This window comes from Phyllopteryx taeniolatus, chromosome 7 (assembly GCF_024500385.1).
Source record: "Phyllopteryx taeniolatus isolate TA_2022b chromosome 7, UOR_Ptae_1.2, whole genome shotgun sequence".
Lineage (NCBI taxonomy): Eukaryota > Metazoa > Chordata > Actinopteri > Syngnathiformes > Syngnathidae > Phyllopteryx > Phyllopteryx taeniolatus.
The window spans coordinates 11,475,081-11,495,089 of NC_084508.1; the positions used below are offsets into that span (position 1 = coordinate 11,475,081).

Below are 20,009 nucleotides of genomic sequence, written 5' to 3' on the forward strand. Positions count from 1 at the left end.
GAGTTTTTCCTTGCCCAATTAGGGGATGTTGTCAATATTTGCCAACTGTGGGCCTGTGAAGCCCTTTGGGACTCTTTTGTGATTAAGGACTATACAAATAAACCTCACTTGACTTGTAATATTATGCCTTTTAAAGATGTTTGTTCTAAAAAAAAATAAGACTATATTCTCGGGGGTAGGGGGTGGGGGAATACACTGTTTTTGAACAAATTTGACTTACTGTAATATCCCTTTTACTAACAAAAAAGTAGGCATGTCAGCTTTGTTATATGTGGTAATCATAGTTATTAATTAGTACAAAGCAAAATTATTGTTTTGTATTAATTATGATGGAGGTAAGCACTAGTTAAAATAATACATTTATTTGCAAATAATTGTTCTCACCCCAAGCTACGGCTAGCGGACCCCCAGGGTGGAACCCAGTTTGCTCACGCCTGACTACAACCATGTGACTTAAATCAGCCAATCACTCAAGAGATATATTTAAAAAAAAAACTAAGTATAACAAATATAAAATAAAAATAGTGTAGTAATAAACGTTTTAAAAAATACAAAAGTGGGACCTATAACGTGACAATACCTTCGTCGTTAGTATCATAAAGGTTAGTTGTTAGCTATTACGATGGCCGCCTTTAGATTGTATAACATAAAATATAATAATCTGTTCATCCCTCATAAAAAATACATACTATATTTCATAAGTCTATCATGGATTTATGGCTACAGTAATATTTTTTTAAAACAGGGGTCTAACTTACGTCCTGTTGCAGGTGGCAAGTTAGACCAGGCGGCGGAAGGATACCCCAAAATGACTTGACGTGGGCGCGCACGTGCGCTTTGAACCCTAATTGATTTGTTAGTCGAGCTGTCACTTTCAAGGCGGACACTCACTCGTTGTGCTTTGTTGTCCCGGGGAGAAAAATGAGAACGTTCACATAGAGACACTCATTGAATGTTGTCTGATAAAGTAGCACCTTTCCGGGCACCCCCCCCCGCCCCCCCGCCCACATCCCCCGTTGAGGAAGAAGCAGGCGGCGCGGAAGAAGCTGGTCGTCAATGTGCGACGGCGCGAGGAAGCACAGACACCCTGCGTGGAGCCGGACGGATGCCCGCGACGCCTCCCCACTGAGCGGCGAGAGCGGCGGCGCAGCACCCAAGTGGCGAGTGGGGGGGTGGGTGGGGGGTCTGTACGTCAAACTCAAGGAGGCCGGCATGGAAGGCCGAGGCACCCTCAAGATGTTCGCACGCAAGAAGCGAGAACTTATCAAGACGCCGTCCATGTCCAAGAAGAGTCGAAGCGGAAGCCCCGGACCACCCAACACGGTGAGGGAGACGCTTGTTGTTGTTGTTGTTTAATTTATGGGACTTTTTCATTGAGAAACTTCCCTACTGAGTGTGTGTGTGTGTGTGTGTGTGTGTGTGTGTGTGCGCGCGCGCGCGCGCGCGTGCGCGTGTGTGTGAGGGAGATTTTTGGCAGCGTGTGTGGTGCATTGGCGTTGTTAGTTTGTGTCTGTGTGTGTTAGTGTTAGTAATTTTTTAAATCTGTTGCGTTAGTCTGTGTGTTTGTTTGTAGTTGTGTGTTTTGTTACTATGTGTCTATTTCAGTGTATGTGCATGTTGGAGTGAGAGTGTGTGTAGCAGATTGTGTGTGTGTGTGTAATCATTACTTCCTCTGTGTTTACTGTTAGTGTATGAGTGAATGCACCCAGTTGTGTATGTCGGCCATTTTACAGTATGCGTGGCTCTATAACTTATAGTGTCTTTGTCGAGGGTGCATGTGTCAGTCAGTGTTTGGACTGTGACAGTCAGGGCTTTACGCGAACACCGGCCAACATAGCCAAATGTCAGCCGTAGCTCGTATTATTGCCTCTCCCACTAGCCACTTTGTCAGTTTTAACGTTTTTTTTTTTTTGTGAACTCTGACATGTGTCATGCACACAACTTAGATGCACTGTGGCTTTCATGATGATATTCTTTACTTCAATGGGTAATGACATGCATTACCCACTAGACTGCACATGTGAGTGACTACGAGGCAGATCTTTAAGACGAAACTCACTTACGGCGCTTAAATAGACAAACCAACAGTTAGTGAACAATAATATAATCAACGGCGTGGATGAACACACGTAATGTCTGCTACTACATCCAACATCAACAATAAAGTCAATCAATGGGTCACCTATTTACACAAAGCCGCTCGGCATGCTGGGCATTCCAGCGTCAACTTCCTCGATACAACAATATATTTAATTATAGGTTTTTCAAACGGCATCTGACATGGTGAACCAGGCCTATTTTTGCAAGTGGCTTGTTTTGACCTTTAACTTGATGTGGCCTGCGAGACTTTACTATTTTAATTTGATGTAACCTATCGTAACGTGTGTGTGTGTTTGCAGTGATCAATAAAATCACAGCGATACAAAAAAACCTATGAGGACAGGTTTGTCCAAGTGGACTTTCCATAAATAGTCATTTTAATTTGCTATTACAAAGTGAACGCAGAGTACCAGTTATTCTATATGGGAATCTGTCACATCCAAGTTTTTGTATAATTGAATGAGCATAAAAGCTTTAGGGGTGCGCGTGCCATTTTGTGGCACGTGCCATGTGTGAACACATCCCTTCCGGGATGCACGCGCTAAGCAAACTGTCACTTCTGGTGAGTGTGTGTGGTGTCAGATAACGTTCCGTACAAGAGGAGGCCAGTGATGATGTGTTGTGAATTAGTGTGTTGCAAGTCAGGCTGTAGTGTAGTGTTTGTATGATAAAGGGGATGTGGCCATTGCTTTGAGATTGTATGGCCATGATGAAGCGAGGGTACAAACACAGCTACAAGCCTTATTCCATCAGTCTAAGGGCCAAAAAGGGGGACGGTAAGGTCACAAGGCAACTGGCTGTGTGGCTCAAACAGGTAATTATATAAATACATCCTATTTAGATGCTTCTAGAATAACATTGCTCTTGTATTATATTTCTTCACATCGCTGCCGCACCCTCACAATCGGGAAGTGTTGCCGTGCAGGATCTTGTGAAAGTCTCTCTTGTCAACATGGTGTCAAAAAGAGGAGCCATTTTGAGCGTTTCTCTCCTCTGTGTCCCTGCCAGCTGTCCATCCTCCAGGAGCAGCCTCGGAAGGATGGCGGTGACGTCACACTCTCCTCTTCGCCCACCTATTCCTCCTCGTCCTCGTTCATGCTCAGCCCGTCCTCCGCCGGGCAACAGGACCCCTCGTTATCCTGCCCGGGAACCCCGAGCCCCCAGCTCGACAAGCTGGCGGCGGGCGCCCCGACTCCCGCCGCCACTCTGAGGCGGCCGACCACCCTGAGCCGCCACGCCAGCGCCGCAGGTGAGACGATACGGGAAACCTGTAGTTGGACCACAACACTAGAAAGCCCACTCTGCTGGCTGAAACACTATCATGGTATGGTATTATTCTATGGTAGCATTTTAGTCGGTCCTCAATACATGTGGAACATACAGAGGGCTGAAATAAATTTTCCAAGAGGTGACTGTCACAAAAGAAAACCATAAAGCATCCATTCATACGGGCTTTTTGTTGTATGAAACTGTTATAGAAGAAATAAGTCTGGAGTCTCCTAACCAGTGGATCTGGTTGCGATCACAGCTAGGGATGCCACGGATGATTATTTTCAGAGTTGACTTGTCACCAATTATATTTGCAATTAGTCGACTAATCGGGTCATATCCCTGGCACTGTGCTGAAACAAATTTGGTCAATTACGTATTTTTTCAAGATTTGAAAATGGCTTGCTGTCTTTGACGATGCAATGTTAATGGCTCAACATACATGCCCTTTTTTTGGTTTTCATAGTTTTGGAGGTACGAGGATTCCGGCCGACGTCAGCAATATGTAAATTGCAGCTTATCACATCAGCAAGCAGTTGCTCTTATACAACCATTATTAGCTTCCATCTTGACGTGTACGAAAAATAATGAATTTATAACATTTACTCATACAGATAGAAAATTAAGAACAGCTACTTGACCATTGAGAGTAGAGACAGATATTTTTGGAAATGGGCCATTAAAATCTTTTATACTTTGGTTCAGGCTGCAAGGTTATTGCAATAAATACATTAAAAAAAACAAATATTGAAGCCATACATTATTAATGATTATGATGTAGTGTAATGATTATTGTACAATTGAATACTATGCAGAATTATTTTTATCCTATTAAGTAATATACTGCAGTACCTGTTCTTGACATTATTTAAAAAGTATGGAAATTCAGACAAATTGCTCTGGAAGTGAATTTCTACAGGTTGGCAGCTCTGCATAGTCATTGATCGCAGTACACAATTGGATTTGAGGACTATGAAAGTCCACGGCAGTGAATGAGTTAGGAGGTGGATTAAGTCTGGTAAATCCTCACTGAATGCCTAGGTGTCAAATGCACGGCCTCTCACTGTCTTAACGTATTTGTGTCCCCTCAGGTTTGACACTCCAGTCGTGGGTGTTCACCAAAGGCCAGGCCAAAGGGGCCATGACAGCGACGACACCGTCATCCGAGGGCGCCGCCATCGAGGTGGAGGACATCCCGGCCCTGCTCAGGGACGTGGCGCGCTTCGCTGAGGCTGTGGAGAAGCTGAAGGACGTGGTGGTGCTGGCTGAAGGTAGTTGAAGTTTTTAAAGAGCACTACCTGGTTTTGTTTTTATATTGAGTAAGAACAGTGTAAAAGCACCAAAACGACAGGTGGAGTGACAACCTTTTTACACTATGTAGACATTTTAGCCAATCAGAAGCCAGATGACATTTCTGGAAGGGACGCAACTAGAATAGCAGTTGATTTAAAGAAAAGAAATCATGAAGTGCAAGTTAGAGATCACATTTAGATAGAATTTTGTTGAATTATCTTAATTGTCCATAAGTGTATAGTGAATGAATGCTTGTCTATATGTGCCCTGCATTTTTTTGGGGTAGTGGGGAGGGGGGGGGGTGTGTGAGGTGACCAGTCCAGGGTACCCCACCTCTCGCCCAAAGTCAGCTGGGATAGGCTCCAGCTCGTCATGAGGACAAGTGCTTTAAAAAATGGATGGATGAATGTTTTTAAAGGGAGGTTAGAATCTCATCATCTTGTGAACTGCTTTTTCCATGTCTTATTGCTTTGAGCGCCCTCCAAAATGAACGCGCACATTTCACAACGAGACTCAAAATGGTCGAGCAATCTTACCAAAAGCCACCTGCAACACATGTGTGCACTTGTGTTTGTGTGTTACCGTGACTTTCATGTTCTTGAGTTCTTCCAAACAGGAAGCTACAGTGGATAGTGTCTTGACAGTGCAGCCTCACACGCCCGCCCGCACTCCCAAAAGTGTTCTGTAAATTGACTGTCTGTTGTACTAGAGCGGCTCCAACTACCGGAGACAAATTCCTTGTGTGTTTTGGACATACTTGGCAAATAAAGATGATTCTGATTCTGATTCTCCGATAGGATGGCTTTGCCTGCTTGCCATCACGGTGTAGGGATGTTTCTTTACATAAAGCAACTTTAGAAAAGTCTGCAAGGCAGCATTTCTTGAGGGGGGGGGGGGGAAGTCCCCTTCCTGTGTGGCACAATGTTGAGGTAACTGTGTTCGTATCATCACAGACAACTCGAATAGACGTCACCAGGGATGCTATTGTGACATCTGATGCCATCAAACTATTGTTGTCTGTGTTCAAAACGAAGAGGAAATTGTTGCCATCATCAAAATAAATGGCACACGTATCTCATTAACTGACACAAAAGTATTCCATTAAATAAATGTAAAATATTAAAGGTCCCCTTTCATCACAGTTTTACTATTTAATTTTGATCATGTTTGAGGTCCTTTTATCTGGTTTGTGTGATCCAATTTTGGTTGAAAATGCCAAAAATGTCCTTTTTCAAGCTATTCAAGTTGGTCTTTTCCACTTGGCATTTGAACTGCTGAACAACTGACTTTGTTTATGCGCAGGTACGGAGAATCAGCGGCCCGTAGCCCACGAGTGCTTGGGGGAGGTTCTGCGCGTGTTGCGGCAGGTCATCAACACGTACCCCTTCCTCAACACGGTGGAGATCCTCACCGCTGCCGGGAAACTGATATCCAAAGTCAAAGGTCAGTCAGACGGGATGGGTGACTTGTCTCTCTGAATGTTCTCAACTCCTGTTTCCAACCGATATAATTTGTATATGTTTAAGAATAAAGCAAAGCAGGAAAACATGGTTGCCTAATGTATCACAAACTGCTGGGTACAGTATGGTAGTCTAATATCAAGCATTCAGTTTTATTGCTGACAGAAATTTAGATCCGATCTACTAAGGGGTTACTTTTGACGTCTCACTAAAGATGATGGTAGTATATTGCTTTTTTTGTTTTTGTTTTTTTTATAGCAAGATGCAGTAATACAATCTATGAATAAACACTTTTGTAGGTTTCCATTATGAGGCGTGCAACGACTTGGACAAAAAGGACTTTGAGAAAGCCATTGAGACCATCGCAGTGGCCTTCAGCAGCAAGTGAGTGGCCGCACTATTGCTTAAAACATAAGTTACGTAAGTGTTAGAAACTGTGTCTGTGTGTGCGTTTGTGTGTGTGTGTGTGTGAGAAGGGTGTAAATGGTGACACATTTGCATGAGACCGAGAGCACGAAAACAGGAAGTGGTTTTCTTGTACGTCATGACACAAAATGCCTGGCGATGATCACTCAGATCACATTTGGATTATTAGAGTGTAAGTGATCACATAGGGCAGCAATTCTGTAATTTAAAAAAAAAAATTTATTCATCTTAATTTAACAATTAAAAAAAAAAAAAAAGTCACAATGGTATAGTAGAGTTTTTGTTTGCGTTTGAGGCAGTCACATGTCTGTTTTAACTGTCAGGAGAGCCGCAAGAGGAAGTGAGCGATCACGCAGTTGAAATGTCTGACTCCTCCGTTTCCTCATCCACTCAGTTGCGCTCCTCTCCGGCCACAGTAGCATGAAATTTACCCTCTTTAAAAAAAAAAAAATCTGATGATGGCAAACGAGGACACATCTCTGTCTAAGCTGCAATATAAATCTAGTCATGTCTGACTACAGTAAAACATGTTAAATTGAATTTGCTACTAAATGGGCTGTCTGCATACACCTGACAAATTGTATGATCATTAAAAATATAGAAATGTAATAGTTTCAATTGTTTACCAAAAATGTTTACCGTTAAGACAGAACATTTGTAAAGTACTGTAATAAGATGTCATGAGGAAGAAAGTCTGTTGAATGTTACAAGAATGAAGTTTGTACAGTGACCAGAAAATAGTTTTAACATTTTCAAGAAAGGTTGTAAACACAAGTTACATGACCAAGTTTTTAATGAGGAAAAAAAAGTGTGCAATAAGTCAGTTGACTGTGTTATAAGAAAAAAAAAGTTATAAGAATCATTTGTAAACTTGCCAGAAAAGGTCAAAAGTTACATAATGCAATTTTACAAGGGTAAAACTTCATATTACGAGAATAAAGTTATTTGAAAAACATTGCAAGGTTATGAAAATTTTAGCTTTACGAGAGTTCTTACTGGAAAAATGTTAGGAGAATAAGGAATGACTGAAAAAAAATCTTAAATGTGACAAGGGGAAAAGAGACATTACGAGAATAACATTACCAGGAAAAGCTTTGCTAGGTTATGAAAAGGAACTTTTTTTTTAGTTTTATGAAAAAAAATGTGATGTTAGTTGTAAATAGAATAAGTTATTACAAATTATAAAGATAATGTTAATGTCTCATTATTCATGATAAAGTTGTGCCATTATTTATGAAAATTAAGTTGGTTTTTTTTACAAGAAAAAAATGTAAATGTAATGAGGAGATGTTTGTAATATTATGGAGGGGGGAAAAAAGTCATAATGTTTCAAGAACATAGCACATGTACAATGTGGCCAAAGGTAAAGGTGTACCTTGTGCTTGTGTCCAGTGTGTCTGAGCTGCTGATGGGCGAGGTGGACAGTAGCACACTGCTGTCACTGCTGCCCACTGAGAAGAGCCGGGTGAGTGACTGACTCGTTCTCCTCCATTTATCGCCACTTTCGAATAATCATGTCCAACAGTTGGTCCTTTTTAAATGTGCGTCATTTGTTCTGTGCAGTCCATGGACAACTTGTATAGCGCTGCAGGCCAGGACGGCGGTCATCTCGGGAGCAACTCGGACAATATGGGTAGGCAGCCTCACCCCACATTTTCCCTTGAGCTTTTTTTTACTGTATTTACTTTTTCATGAATGGCATTTCCTAAGATGACAAGAAAAACGCAAAGACAACATTTTTGTCTCCTGAAAAAACGTCCAAGTTGCTAAGTTACAAGGAAAATAATGTCCATTTTTGAGAGAGAAAGTTAAGTTTCAAAGAAAAAAGGTGCAAAGTTACAAAAAAAGTTGCTACGAGAATAAAATTGGGCTCGAGCTTGAGTCGTGAATGATTTTGTGAGTGAGTGATGTGAGTTGTGAGTGATTTTACAGTTGTAAAGTTAAACAAAAAAAAACTGCTATAAAAAAATGCACAAAATAGGGTTCCACAGTCATAGTGTTCAAAGAAAAAAGTTGCAAGGTTACGAGATTAGTCATGTTCTTGTTACGAGGAAAAAAAAACTTGTTACTTGAACGTACTTAAGACTACTGTTACTTTAACATAACGACAAGTAAAAGTAAAAAGTAGTCCTGAATAATTACTTAGGTATTCAAGGAAAAATACTTATTTTGTCAAATACACAAAAATAATAGTCATCATAATGTGCAAATTGGGATATTGCCTAACAATAGAACTTTAAAACAAAAATAAATCGTCATGAAATAACAATAAATGAAAGCAAAGTATATGCAATTGAGTAAAAATAGAGCATTACTACCCACCTCTGGTAGTAGTATTACGATGACAAAAAGTTGTCATATTGAAGCATATTTTTCTAGAAAATTTAGGTTGAACTACAAATTGTTTGATATTTAGGTTGTTTTACTTTTACCTTCGATTGTATTTAAACAGAAATAACTATTTTCCAACACTACAAGAATACTGTTTGTTTGTGTGATCTGTTTTTGCACACTTATCAATGCACAAGTGGTCATGTTTCCGATCTGCAGGCAACGTCGAGGGAGTGGACGTGATTCTGCAGCGCAGCGAGGGCGGCGTGGACTCTGCTCTGCACTACACCAAAACTATCTCCAAGTACATGAAGGATCTCATCAGTTACGCGGAGAAGAGAACCTCACTGGGTATGTTATGATTCCTATGCTACATAATCTGCAAGTCATAAAAATCTAACATCTTTCACCTTATTAACTAGAGTTTGCTGCCAAATGTGCAGTCGGAACCTACATACACAATTCTAGAATCAAACAAATTTGCTTTACAAAGAAGTGTTTTCAGTAAGAAAGTCATGTTATGACAGTGAATATGTAAAGTTAAAAGAAAAGGTTGCAACGTCATGAGAAAAATTTTATTTTATGACAAAGTTCCGCTACAGGAAAAAAAAAATTGGTACAAGAAAAAAGTAATGTCACGAGAAAAGTAGTGCTAGTCAGTTACGAGGAAAAAGTTGTTTTATAAGATGTACTTCTACAATTATCAAGTTGGAATTTTACCAGAATAAAGTGTTACCAGTGTTGAAAGAATAAAGTATTTAAAAGGACACCGTTATAATGTTACGAGAAGTTTTAATGTTATGTGAACGTGGCCTTACGAGAACAAAATTGTTACAGGAAGTTAATAAAAAAAAAATATATATATATATATATATATATATATATATATATATACACACAAGAAAAATAATTGTGAGGAAAAAAGTTATGTTATGAAAAGTTGTCATGTTAAAGAAACGTTCTAGTGTTAAAAGTCACTAGGAGGAAAAAGTGACAAGAATACAGTTGGAATGTTATGATAAAAAAGTCCAAGTTTGGGGACGGATGTTCCAAAAATAAAGCTGTAACATTATATGTAAAGTCGTAATGTTTGAAGGGCCCGTATTTTGGCAATTTAGAACTCTATAGTCTGACTCTCTAACATGGACTTAGAATAAAAGTGTCAATTTCATTTTAAAAAAAACACCTTGGTTTTGTCATACCAGTTTCAGAAAAGGCTCCTCTGACAGCTACTTCTGTTTGATCCAGTTATGTATCCGCTTTGCCCATATTTGGCTAAGACCGCCCCCTTTCCTCTGATTGGTTACCTCCGTGTACAAGACTCACTTGTTGACAGCACTGGCTCGAGAGCGGAAAGGAAAGGAGATCTTCGCTAGTGACGTAGATAAGCTTGAGAAATTTGAATGACCAGATTTCAGACCTCTCGGCAGAAAAGCATCTGGAACGCAGGAATGGGTGGATGATTTTAATTCATATTTCACATGTTTACTGAGGCAGCATAGAGACAATATTACATCCCAAATAGAACAAGTTGGTTTGGCAAAATATGGGTCCTTTAAGTAAAGTTGTATGTGAAGTCAGTTTCATGAGGAAAAGGTATAATGTTACAAGAATCAAGAAGGAATGTTATGAGACTAAAAAGTTTTAATGTTATGGAAATAAAGTTGTGACGAAAAGTCGTAAAGCCCTGGGGGGAAAAGTTGTACATTTAGAATAAAGTGATAATGTTACAAGAAAAAAAATCATTCAATTTTTCAATGATGAAAAAGTGTTTTGATTTAAAAATTATGAGACTGGCAATGGAATGCTACAAGCATGGACTTGTTGTGTTACAAGAATAAAGCCACGGTGTCATGAGAAAAAGTTCTAAAGTTGCAATAGTCTTAGAATAATAGTCACAAATAGTCATACATTTAGAAGAATTAAAATTATCGTGTTGAAGAGAAAAAAATGGATTGGACCGCTACAGTCTTGGTTCCTCCCAACCATGAGAATGTATGTGTGTGTCTGTCTTCCACCAGAGATGGAATTCTCCAAAGGTCTTCAAAGATTATACCAGTCCTGCAAACACAGCATAACACATGTGAGCCGCATTTTTGATAATGTAATGTAATGTAATGTCTTTTTGTTTGTTTGTTTTTTTTTTTTTTTTTTTTTGTATCTTCCTATGCAGTCAATGACCTACTAGTATTATTATTCCCTTCAGCCCCACATGCCCCTCTTCTCCATATACTCTCTGGCTCTGGAGCAGGACCAGGAACAGAGCGTGAGCCTCCAGCAGGCCAACGCTACCCTGCACAACCAGACTTTTATCCAGGTTGCGACCATTTGTTGTGAGAACACTTTTTGTGTCATGAAAAAAAAATGTCTAGATATGCGTGTGTTTTGCGTGCAGCCGCTGGTGCAGCGCAAGCAGGAGCATGAGAAGCGGCGGAAGGAATTAAAGGATCACTGGATTCGCGCAAAGAGAAAACTGGTATGTCTTTTAACACATTTGAGCACACGTGACTGAGGCTCGAGTGTGAGTGGAGCTGCTTCTCCTCCAGATGGACTGTGAGGCCAACCTCCGCAAGGCCAAGCATGCCTACATGGCCCGTTGCGAGGAGTACAAGGCCAAAGCAGCCGCCAGCCGAGCCGAGGAGGAGGGAGCGGGAGCCAACGCCAAATCCGTGGACAAGAAGAAGCGGTTGGAGGAGGAGGCTCGCAACAAGGTGCTCGCCAATGCCTATGTTGTTTGTTCAAAAAATGTCGGTGCTCTGGGTGGATGTAATGACCTAAAAAAATAAATAGTTCTATTTGTAAAATGTTATTTGTATGTAGTATGTTACAAAAATTCATAGTTTAGAGGAAATCAACCTCTTGTATCAAGAAAATGTTTTTGTTTTTCAGTACCAGTCAATAAATTTTTTTGCAGTTATTTATGAGGGGGAAAAAAAGTCATGGTGAGAAAGTGGTTATGTTAATACAAAAAAGTCATAAGGTTAATATAAAGGTACTGTTAAATGAAAAAGCTGTAATGTTATAAGAAAAAAAGTTGTAGTGTTACAACATAAGTCTGTTATCAAAAAAGTCATGGTATAAGAAAAAATTGTAAGGGTACCAGAATGAAGTTGTAAAGTTATCAAAAAAGTCATAATGTTAAAAACAAAAAGGCACTAATGAGAAAGTTGTAACATTACAGGAAAAAAGTCGTAATGTTCATTTGAAGTCATAATGTTACAAGAAAAAAACGTTGTTTTGTTAATATTAAAAAGTTGTAATGTTAATATAAAAAGTCTTAAAAGAAAAAAGTTGGAATGCTACATGTAATCATACAAGAAAAAAGTCGTAATTTTAATATTTAAAAAGTGATGATGTTAAAGTCATGCGATGGGGGGAACTCGTGTGGTTTGTGTGTAATGTAGTTATGAGAAAAATTCTGAAAGTAATCACGAGAAAGTTGTATTATGCAAAAAGAGTTTGTGATGTACTGAGAAAGAAATTGTGATCCAAGAGAAAAGTTGTAATGCTAAAACAATAGTTGGCATGTTAATAAAAACCTAAAATTACAAAAAAGTTTTAATATTATGGGAACGGTTATGAGATAAAAGGCTATAAAGTAGAGAGAAAACAGTTACGTTATGAAAATGAAGTTTACAAAGCTCAGTTATAAGGAGAAAAAAAAACTCTGTATAAAAAGCAGAAAGCTGTATAGTCACGAAACAAATTTGCAAAGTTCAGAGATATATGTAAGTTAAGAGTGGAAAAGGTCCACGTCTCCCCCATTCGCTTTGTATGAAATCAAATTACCGTTACTAGGTTTTAATGTAACCAGTGTCGACAACCTTAAATTATAAACACAGTGTTTTAATCACTGGCAACTGGTGTATGTTTTCACCGTAGGCAGACGAGGCGGAGGCGACCTACAGGACGTGCATCGCCGACGCCACGGCTCAGATGATGGAGCTCGAGCACACCAAAGTCACCGTGCTGAGGCAGCTGCATGACCTCATCAAACAGAGCGACCAAACATTGCGCTCGGTCTGATTTAAAACACACACACACACACGCGTAATATCTTTAACATATTTCCACCGAGGTTTTCCTCACGTGTCGTCTCAATGCGACTGCCAGGCCACCATCTCGTACTACCAGCTAATGCACATGCAGACGGTGGCACTGCCCGTTTGCTACCAGACCTTGTGCGAGAGCAGCAAGCTATACGACCCGGGCCAGCAGTACGCCGCCTACGTGCGAGATCTGCAGCTGCCCGACCAGCCCGCCGTCTGCTACGCGTTCGAGCCCTATACCCCCTCCGGCGCAACCTCGCAGTAAGGAAGGATGCTTGCTCTCATGGTGAGGTTTCATTTTTTAATGTATATTGTTAAATGAATATAGCCAAGGCTACAGACCAAGGAACGACAGCCTCAACACAGAGCAGATGAGCCAGGCGGACAGCACCGCCGCGGCTGTGGACACGGACCACCATCCCAGTGAGTGATGCCACTTGAACACGTCCCGTTTTTAAGTCAATTTTATCTATATAGTTGTGCCTTGAGATATGAGATAGGATACGAGCCGAGCCTCCTTTCGGCCATTTCTTTTGCTTTGACTTTGGAGCAAGAAATTAAGATACAAGCGCAGTATGGTGGCAGTGAACTCTACTCACTTCACAACAAGGAGCAGATAGAGAAAATTCTTCTTCTTCTTCTTCTTCTACAAAAAAAGAGGCTTCAAGGTATATATTACCACTCCCAATCTAAGTTTACTGTCAAACTGGACATAAAAACAAGGAGAATTGCACATTATGTATTGAAAACAACCACGTAACTTTGTTATACAGTATGCTAGAAATCCTTGCATATTGGGAAACACCACAGACGTGCTAACAGATGGCATGTGTGTCGTGATGTTACAATACTATAAGCAACAGATATTCAGAATCAGAATCATCTTTATTTGCCAAGTATGTCCAAAAAACACACAAGGAATTTGTCTCCGGTAGTTGGAGCCGCTCTAGTACGACAACAGACAGTCAATTGACTGAGAACACTTTTGAGACATAAAATGAGCAATAAAGGGTTGCTAGTTATCTGGTAACACAAACACAAACGGTGGAGTAACACGTACTAATATAATAGTACCCAGAGTCAGATATTCTTTTACCTCTGTGAGGAACGACTATTATTATTGACGTACTGAGGAGCTGCGACTGTCTTCGAGTACCGTATATCTGTATGTATATATTCAATATACTGCCATTGAATGGCCAAGGCGTGCCTTGAATTGCAGCAAAAAAATGTGGCAAAAAGTATTTAATTTCCTTACATTTTATTTAAATATGTCATTGCTGCATGGGCCTATTTTTATTTTATTTTTTTTTATAAAAGAAAGAAATTCCCAAATTGTTGTTGGTTCTTTGCGGAGTGACAGGAACGGATTGCCATTTCTGTTCATTTCAAATGGGAAAGATGATTCGGGAGATGTGTTTTGAGTTACGAGCGTGGTCACAGAACAAATTAAACTTGTATGTCAAGATACCACTGTATATGTTGATGATGTTGCAGGGCAGGGTCACAAGTCGTGGGGCTCCACAGTGAGTGAGGACAGCGTGGGAGCCGACGGCGCCCTGGAGTCTCCAAGCGCCAGCACAAGTGAGATTATTTGAATGGTTGAATGAATTGTTTATTTTTGGTCATTCTTGTAATAAATCACAACAAAACACGTGTGAATGCACAAAGTAGGGAGTGGAAAAAAATTAAATAAATACATCATACAACATTATCCACCCAGCTCATACAACTCCACAAAATCCTTGACTGAAAATTTCACAAATTGTCAGTTGCATTTCTTTCTCTTGGCAAACATGTTTTTACACTCTAAGGTTCTTTTTATTTTGCTAGCCGACATCAGTAAAATTGCCCGGACGTCATCCACTGGAACAGTGTCGTCCAATGAGGACACGGACGACAAAGACGGGAATGTGGCCTCATTTGAAACACCGAGTAAGACTTTTACTTGCACCGTAGCGGTCATGTGACAAACACACTGCAAAAGCTGCCATTTCTATGCCTTTTTCCATGTCACTTTTGTATAAATGGCACAAAAAGGGAAGTGAAGTCAGCACTGTAAATATCTACCTTTGGGGAGAGGTAGTATCAAAGATGCAGCAGAGCTGAGACTGGATGTTAGCATATTCTACAGAGTCAGTTGAGCCACACACTGCTGCTCAATAAACAGAAAAGTCATATCAAATACTTTTCTGTCATTTATATTACTTTAACACCTTACCCTCACTTCTCCCGCCCTGTTGCGTCGAAAGCAATTGTGCCTGTCCGGCAAGTATTTTATACATCACATAGGACCCTACTAGTTAATGTCATCTAATGAACTGATTGCGTGGTGCTGTGTGTTTTTGTGAACGTGCATACAGTTGTGGCAATATCCCGCCCGCTTTGCTGGGGTCTGTGTGAAAGATAGAGGCAGGGTCTTCTGTGCGGAAAAGAAGAAAAATGTTAATATTTGTCATACAGGTTGCCCCGTATGAGTCCAATGACTGTGTGTCTTTGCTTCTTCCGCAGACATGAACGGCATGGACCCTGACGTGGTGGTTTCCACCAGACCTTTCCGGAACGTGGGCCTGTCCAAAGCCGCCCAGACGCACCGTATGAGGAAGCTGCGCACTCCCGCCAAGTGCCGCGAGTGCGACAGCTATGTCTACTTCCAGGGTGCCGAATGCGAGGAGGTGAAAGAAAACAGTTTTTTGTTTTGTTTTGTTTTGTTTTTTGAAGCCCCCTCAAACAAAGACGGTGGTCCTCAGACTGTCTCCTCCTCGATGTGTACGCAGTGTTTCCTGGCTTGTCACAAACGCTGCCTGGAGACGTTGGCCATCCAGTGCGGACACAAGAAGCTGCGGGGCCGTCTGCAGCTCTTCGGCAGGGAGTTCTCTCAAGTGGCCAGCTGCGCCAGCGACGGCATCCCCTTCATCGTCACAAAGTGCATCTCAGAGATCGAACTGCGGGCGCTGAAGATGAAGGTGAGAGAGCTCTTTAGCTCCTTGCCTCCTGTTTAAGGGCCATTCCACCAAATTGGAGCCAATTGCTTATTGTAACACTCTTAAAATAAACATAAAAACTAGTTTTTTTTTTCCACCATCTCTAAAAAATAAATAAATAAATAAATAAAAAATCCACATTGAACTACTCTAAATTTCTATTGGCCCAGCTCAGGCAACTTAATTGTTTTATACTGAAACTCCTCATTTGACCCACAGTAGCGCTACGAACGAATGAGTAGCGATTCGGATTCACTGTCTGTTTAAAATAAATAAATAGATAAATAAAAAATACAAAATCCCGACTCATTTTCGCATTAACACTCATATTTTGCAGTTAATTTTAGCGTGCATTTCTACATTCTATGTCCTAGGGAGGCAAATGGCACTAGTTCTAAAAATGTGCATCCCCTAGCTTGAGAAACCTTTGGGTCATTTTCGACCAGGCTCATTTACCTCATTCAGACCTGGAAATGATCATTAATGCTTTTGTCACTTCACGTCTTGACTATTTTAATTATGTGAAGCACTTAGTGGTCCCCCTATGTGAGAAATGCCACATGACTAAAATGTGTTTGCTGGCTGGCAGGGCATCTACCGGGTGAACGGCTTGAAGACGCGCGTGGAGAAGCTGTGTCAGGCCTTTGAGAACGGCAAGGAGCTGGTGGAGCTGTCACAGTGTTCGCCACATGACATCGGCAACGTCCTCAAGCTCTACCTGCGACAGGTCAGTCGTATCTCCCATGCTACAGTTTCAAGAAATAAACCAGAAGAATAATTAGGAAGCTGCTAAGCTACCTTCAACTACATGAATATAGATGTAGTGTATGTGCAGTTTGGGATGCTCAATGTGCCACACTTTGAAACCCCCTGGCATTTATTAATGGGTCTTTTTTCAATTGTTTTTTTCCTATTACTGAGCTACAGATAGTAATGGGCATGTCTCTGGGGGGTAAGGTCTTTAATAGGGGTGAGTCCCGCTGTTTTTTTTAATAAACTTGCTAAGTTGCATATATACATTTGCTCCATGTAGTTTGTTGCCTTCGGGTAAATACACTGCCACGCTCTCAAAACCCCTGGGCATGTATTAAGGGTAGTGGGTTTTATTATTTTTACAATACAATATATTTTTTATGAACCCGTTAAGCTAACTTAGCAGCATTTATAGGTTTTTGTTCCTGGAGGGGACTCTCACTGCCACACTTTCACTACCCTGGGCGTTTATTAGGGAGGGGGCTTTTATTTGTGCTAACAAATCTTTTAAATTAACCATTAACGTTCTCAGGGTATTGAATCGATTCCAACTGGACTGTTCTAGTTGTCTTAGAAGACATTTCACCTCTCATCCGAGCAGGCTTCATCAGTTCATGCATCAAGGCTTAGTTAGGACTCACTAGCCAGTGTTTGTGTGGAAAACTCAACTATTTATGTTCCAAGTTGGAGGCGTGCCGCAAACCACCGTATGGTATCATTCTTTTCATCATCTTCTTTTCTAATGGTTGTTGGGGGTTTTTTTGTTTGTTAATAATTTCTTCCATTTACTATACTGAAGAGGAAGCATGGTGTTCCATTGGGCTTGCAGTGTCTAATTTTACAAATGCTTTTTTTTTGAGCTTCGTTCAGGGAAGTGTTCAAATTTGGTTTTATGATAACAGAGGATGTTTTTACTTAGCATTTTTTCCATTTAACTGCAGAAGGGAGGTAAGGTGAGGATTGGGGGTCAAGCATTTTTGTAATAAAATGTTTTTTATTGGGTTTTTTTGTCTTGTTTGGTTGCCATCCAGTTGCCAGAGCCCATCCTTCCATTCCACATTTATAACAACTTGGTGGGTTTGGCCAAGGAGAGCGTGCAGGCCGACGCTGACCCCGAAGAGGTTGGCGGCCACCTGGCGGTGGGCAAGGGGCCTCAGCTGGTGGACCTGGGCCCCGAAACTGAGCCGGAGGCACTGGTGCTTGTAGACAAACTGAGGGAACTTCTGAAGGAGTTGCCCAAAGCCAACATGGCCACCCTACGATACCTGATTCGCCATCTTCGTCGGTGAGGAAGAGGACACGTTGGCTTCCGTCTCGTATCGCTGTGGCGCCCTCCTTTTAAGACGCGCGGTCTCGCTTCTCTTAGGATCGCCGAGCTGGAGGAGGAGAACAAGATGAGTGCCAGTAACTTGGGGATCGTGTTCGGGCCCTCGCTGATGCGTCCCCGTCCCACGGGCGCCACCATATCGCTCTCGTCTCTGGTGGACTACCCTCACCAGGCCCGCGTGGTCGAGGCCCTCATCGTCTTCTATGGCTCCATCTTCCAGTCCAAGAGCTCCCACAGCCACAAGACCTGCCGGTCTGCCTCCCCCTCTGCCCACCCGGTGAGCTCCTACTGCTAATCATTAATTATGTTCATTAGGCGTACGGTCTCTATTAGGGATGAGGGTTTTATTTGTACAAATGCATTTTTATGTATCAAATTGTGGTAAACGATTTTTTCAATTACTGGACTGCAAAGAGTACCCGGGGAAAGAGTCTACTTCGGGTAAAGAAAGTGTTTATTGGATGGGTGGCCTTTATTTTTTACAAAGTTTTACGAGAGATGTTCGATTCCAATTCTTTTTTTAAATACCAGTATGAGTATTCACCGATAACACTAGCATTTTTTAATACATGAAATTTTCATTAAGGCAATGACCGGTAATTGTGAACAACGACCTCTTTCTTTCTGACGCACATGATGACTCACCAATATGGCAAACCGCCACAGTGTATCGCTAACTATTATATTTTCCAATCCACTGATCTGTAGAAAGTGTCAGGTGTCCTCAATGTTTATCAGGGAAGAGCCTTTTATTTGTAGAAATGCTTTTTTACAATATTTAAAAAATTCTCCATTTATTTGTATTTTATTTATCTGTTGCGAGGGACAGGTGCTTTCTAAGAGTAAGATGCTTGTTAGGTGACAGGGCTACATTTGTATAAATTATATTTTTAACAATACTCTCATTTCCTGAAATGCAGAGGAGTAGTAGTTTATTTGGGGAATGTTTAGTTAGAATGGAGCCTTTCTTTGTACAAATGCATTTCTACATTATGTTCAAATTTTCTTATTTGCTGAACTGCAGAGAAAGTGTTGATTAGGAGGGGAGAGGTGTTTTTTAGGGGAGATCTTTATTTGGACAAGTGAATTTTTGTATCATTTTTCCAATTTACTGAACTATGGAGAGTATCAGAAGTATTTTTAGGGGAAAGAGGACTTTTTTGTATTTTTACAAAAACAATATCAGTTTTAGTTGAGGTTTTCACAACATTTGTGATGATGGTTCAGGTCCTTGGCGAGGATGTGACCAGCAGCTCTGCCGACGGTGAGGAGGATACAGGCCCCCACAGGAAGAGCAAGTCTGAGTCTGACAAAATGGACGAAGGCTGCGGTGAGTTTTGGGTTTCCCGAATTCTTCAAAATGTTGCGTGAGGTCCCGCGCTTGACTCCACGTGGGTACTTCCTCAGGATCCATGGGCTCCAGCGAGCAGCTCCCCGACTCGGACTCTGAACAGGACGAGAGCACCAAGCCGAGAGGCACCGAGGTTGAGGATGAGGATGAGGACGAGGACGAGCCACTGAGCTACCAGGACAGTCTGGAGCTGGACGGAACCCCGTCCCCGCCTCCCAGCGGACCCCCGGACGATGCGAGCGGGGCCGAGGGCGGTCTGATCGCATCTCTGGCCGAGCTGAACATCAACCAGTCCAACAATTACTACTATTGCTCACCGCTGTCTGGTCGTTCAAGAGTCCTGCTGGCACGTCTGTGTGGCAAGAAGGTAGCACTCAGCAGAAACCGGGCCAGAGAACCCGAATTTGTCTAACAATCACTTCAATGCTCTTAAATGTTTGCAGCTTTTAGCAGCATTTAGCTTTTCTAACGCATCAGTTCACTGTTTTTATTGCCTTAAAAGTGCTGCTGGTATTATTTCAGCACTGTCTTTTGTATGTTTTGTTGCTGTAAGGCGTTTTTGTTGCATTGTTTTTTTTTTGTCTGTTTTAATAAAGTCATGAACTTGCGACAGAAGACATCAAGCTCAGTTAACACCATACTGTTTTTCGTTTGATTATTGTAATT

At 41.2% G+C, this 20,009-nt stretch overlaps 1 protein-coding gene across 2 annotated transcripts; it reads left to right on the top strand.

Annotated features, from left to right (window-relative positions):
* Positions 1–879: 879 nt before the first annotated feature.
* On the top strand, positions 880–19,981 carry arhgap45b (Rho GTPase activating protein 45b). 2 transcript variants are annotated; one of them, XM_061779786.1, is made up of 24 exons: positions 880–1,323; positions 3,109–3,349; positions 4,461–4,640; positions 5,965–6,105; positions 6,422–6,506; positions 7,941–8,013; positions 8,112–8,181; positions 9,099–9,230; positions 10,901–10,962; positions 11,086–11,196; positions 11,275–11,355; positions 11,426–11,590; positions 12,762–12,899; positions 12,993–13,189; positions 13,257–13,351; positions 14,426–14,512; positions 14,762–14,863; positions 15,440–15,603; positions 15,706–15,894; positions 16,502–16,639; positions 17,697–17,950; positions 18,032–18,269; positions 19,220–19,322; positions 19,400–19,981. In XM_061779786.1, exons 1-24 carry the CDS (start codon positions 1,057–1,059, stop codon positions 19,753–19,755), a joined length of 3,669 nt encoding a protein of 1,222 aa, XP_061635770.1. In that variant the 5' UTR covers positions 880–1,056; the 3' UTR covers positions 19,756–19,981. The 2 variants fall into 2 exon arrangements, with proteins under 2 accessions (XP_061635770.1, XP_061635771.1); XM_061779787.1 differs by lacking the exon at positions 880–1,323 and adding an exon at positions 2,748–2,914.
* The last annotated feature ends 28 nt before the right edge of the window (positions 19,982–20,009 follow it).

Excerpts from the sequence above, each read along its gene's own strand:
- arhgap45b (XM_061779786.1), top strand. The coding sequence starts at position 1,057 with ATGTGCGACGGCGCGAGGAAGCACAGACACCCTGCGTGGAGCCGGACG. Across the intron at positions 8,182-9,098 it reads GAGCAACTCGGACAATATGG|GCAACGTCGAGGGAGTGGAC; the intron begins GTAGGCAGCCTC and ends TCCGATCTGCAG. Across the intron at positions 18,270-19,219 it reads CCTCCCCCTCTGCCCACCCG|GTCCTTGGCGAGGATGTGAC; the intron begins GTGAGCTCCTAC and ends ATGATGGTTCAG.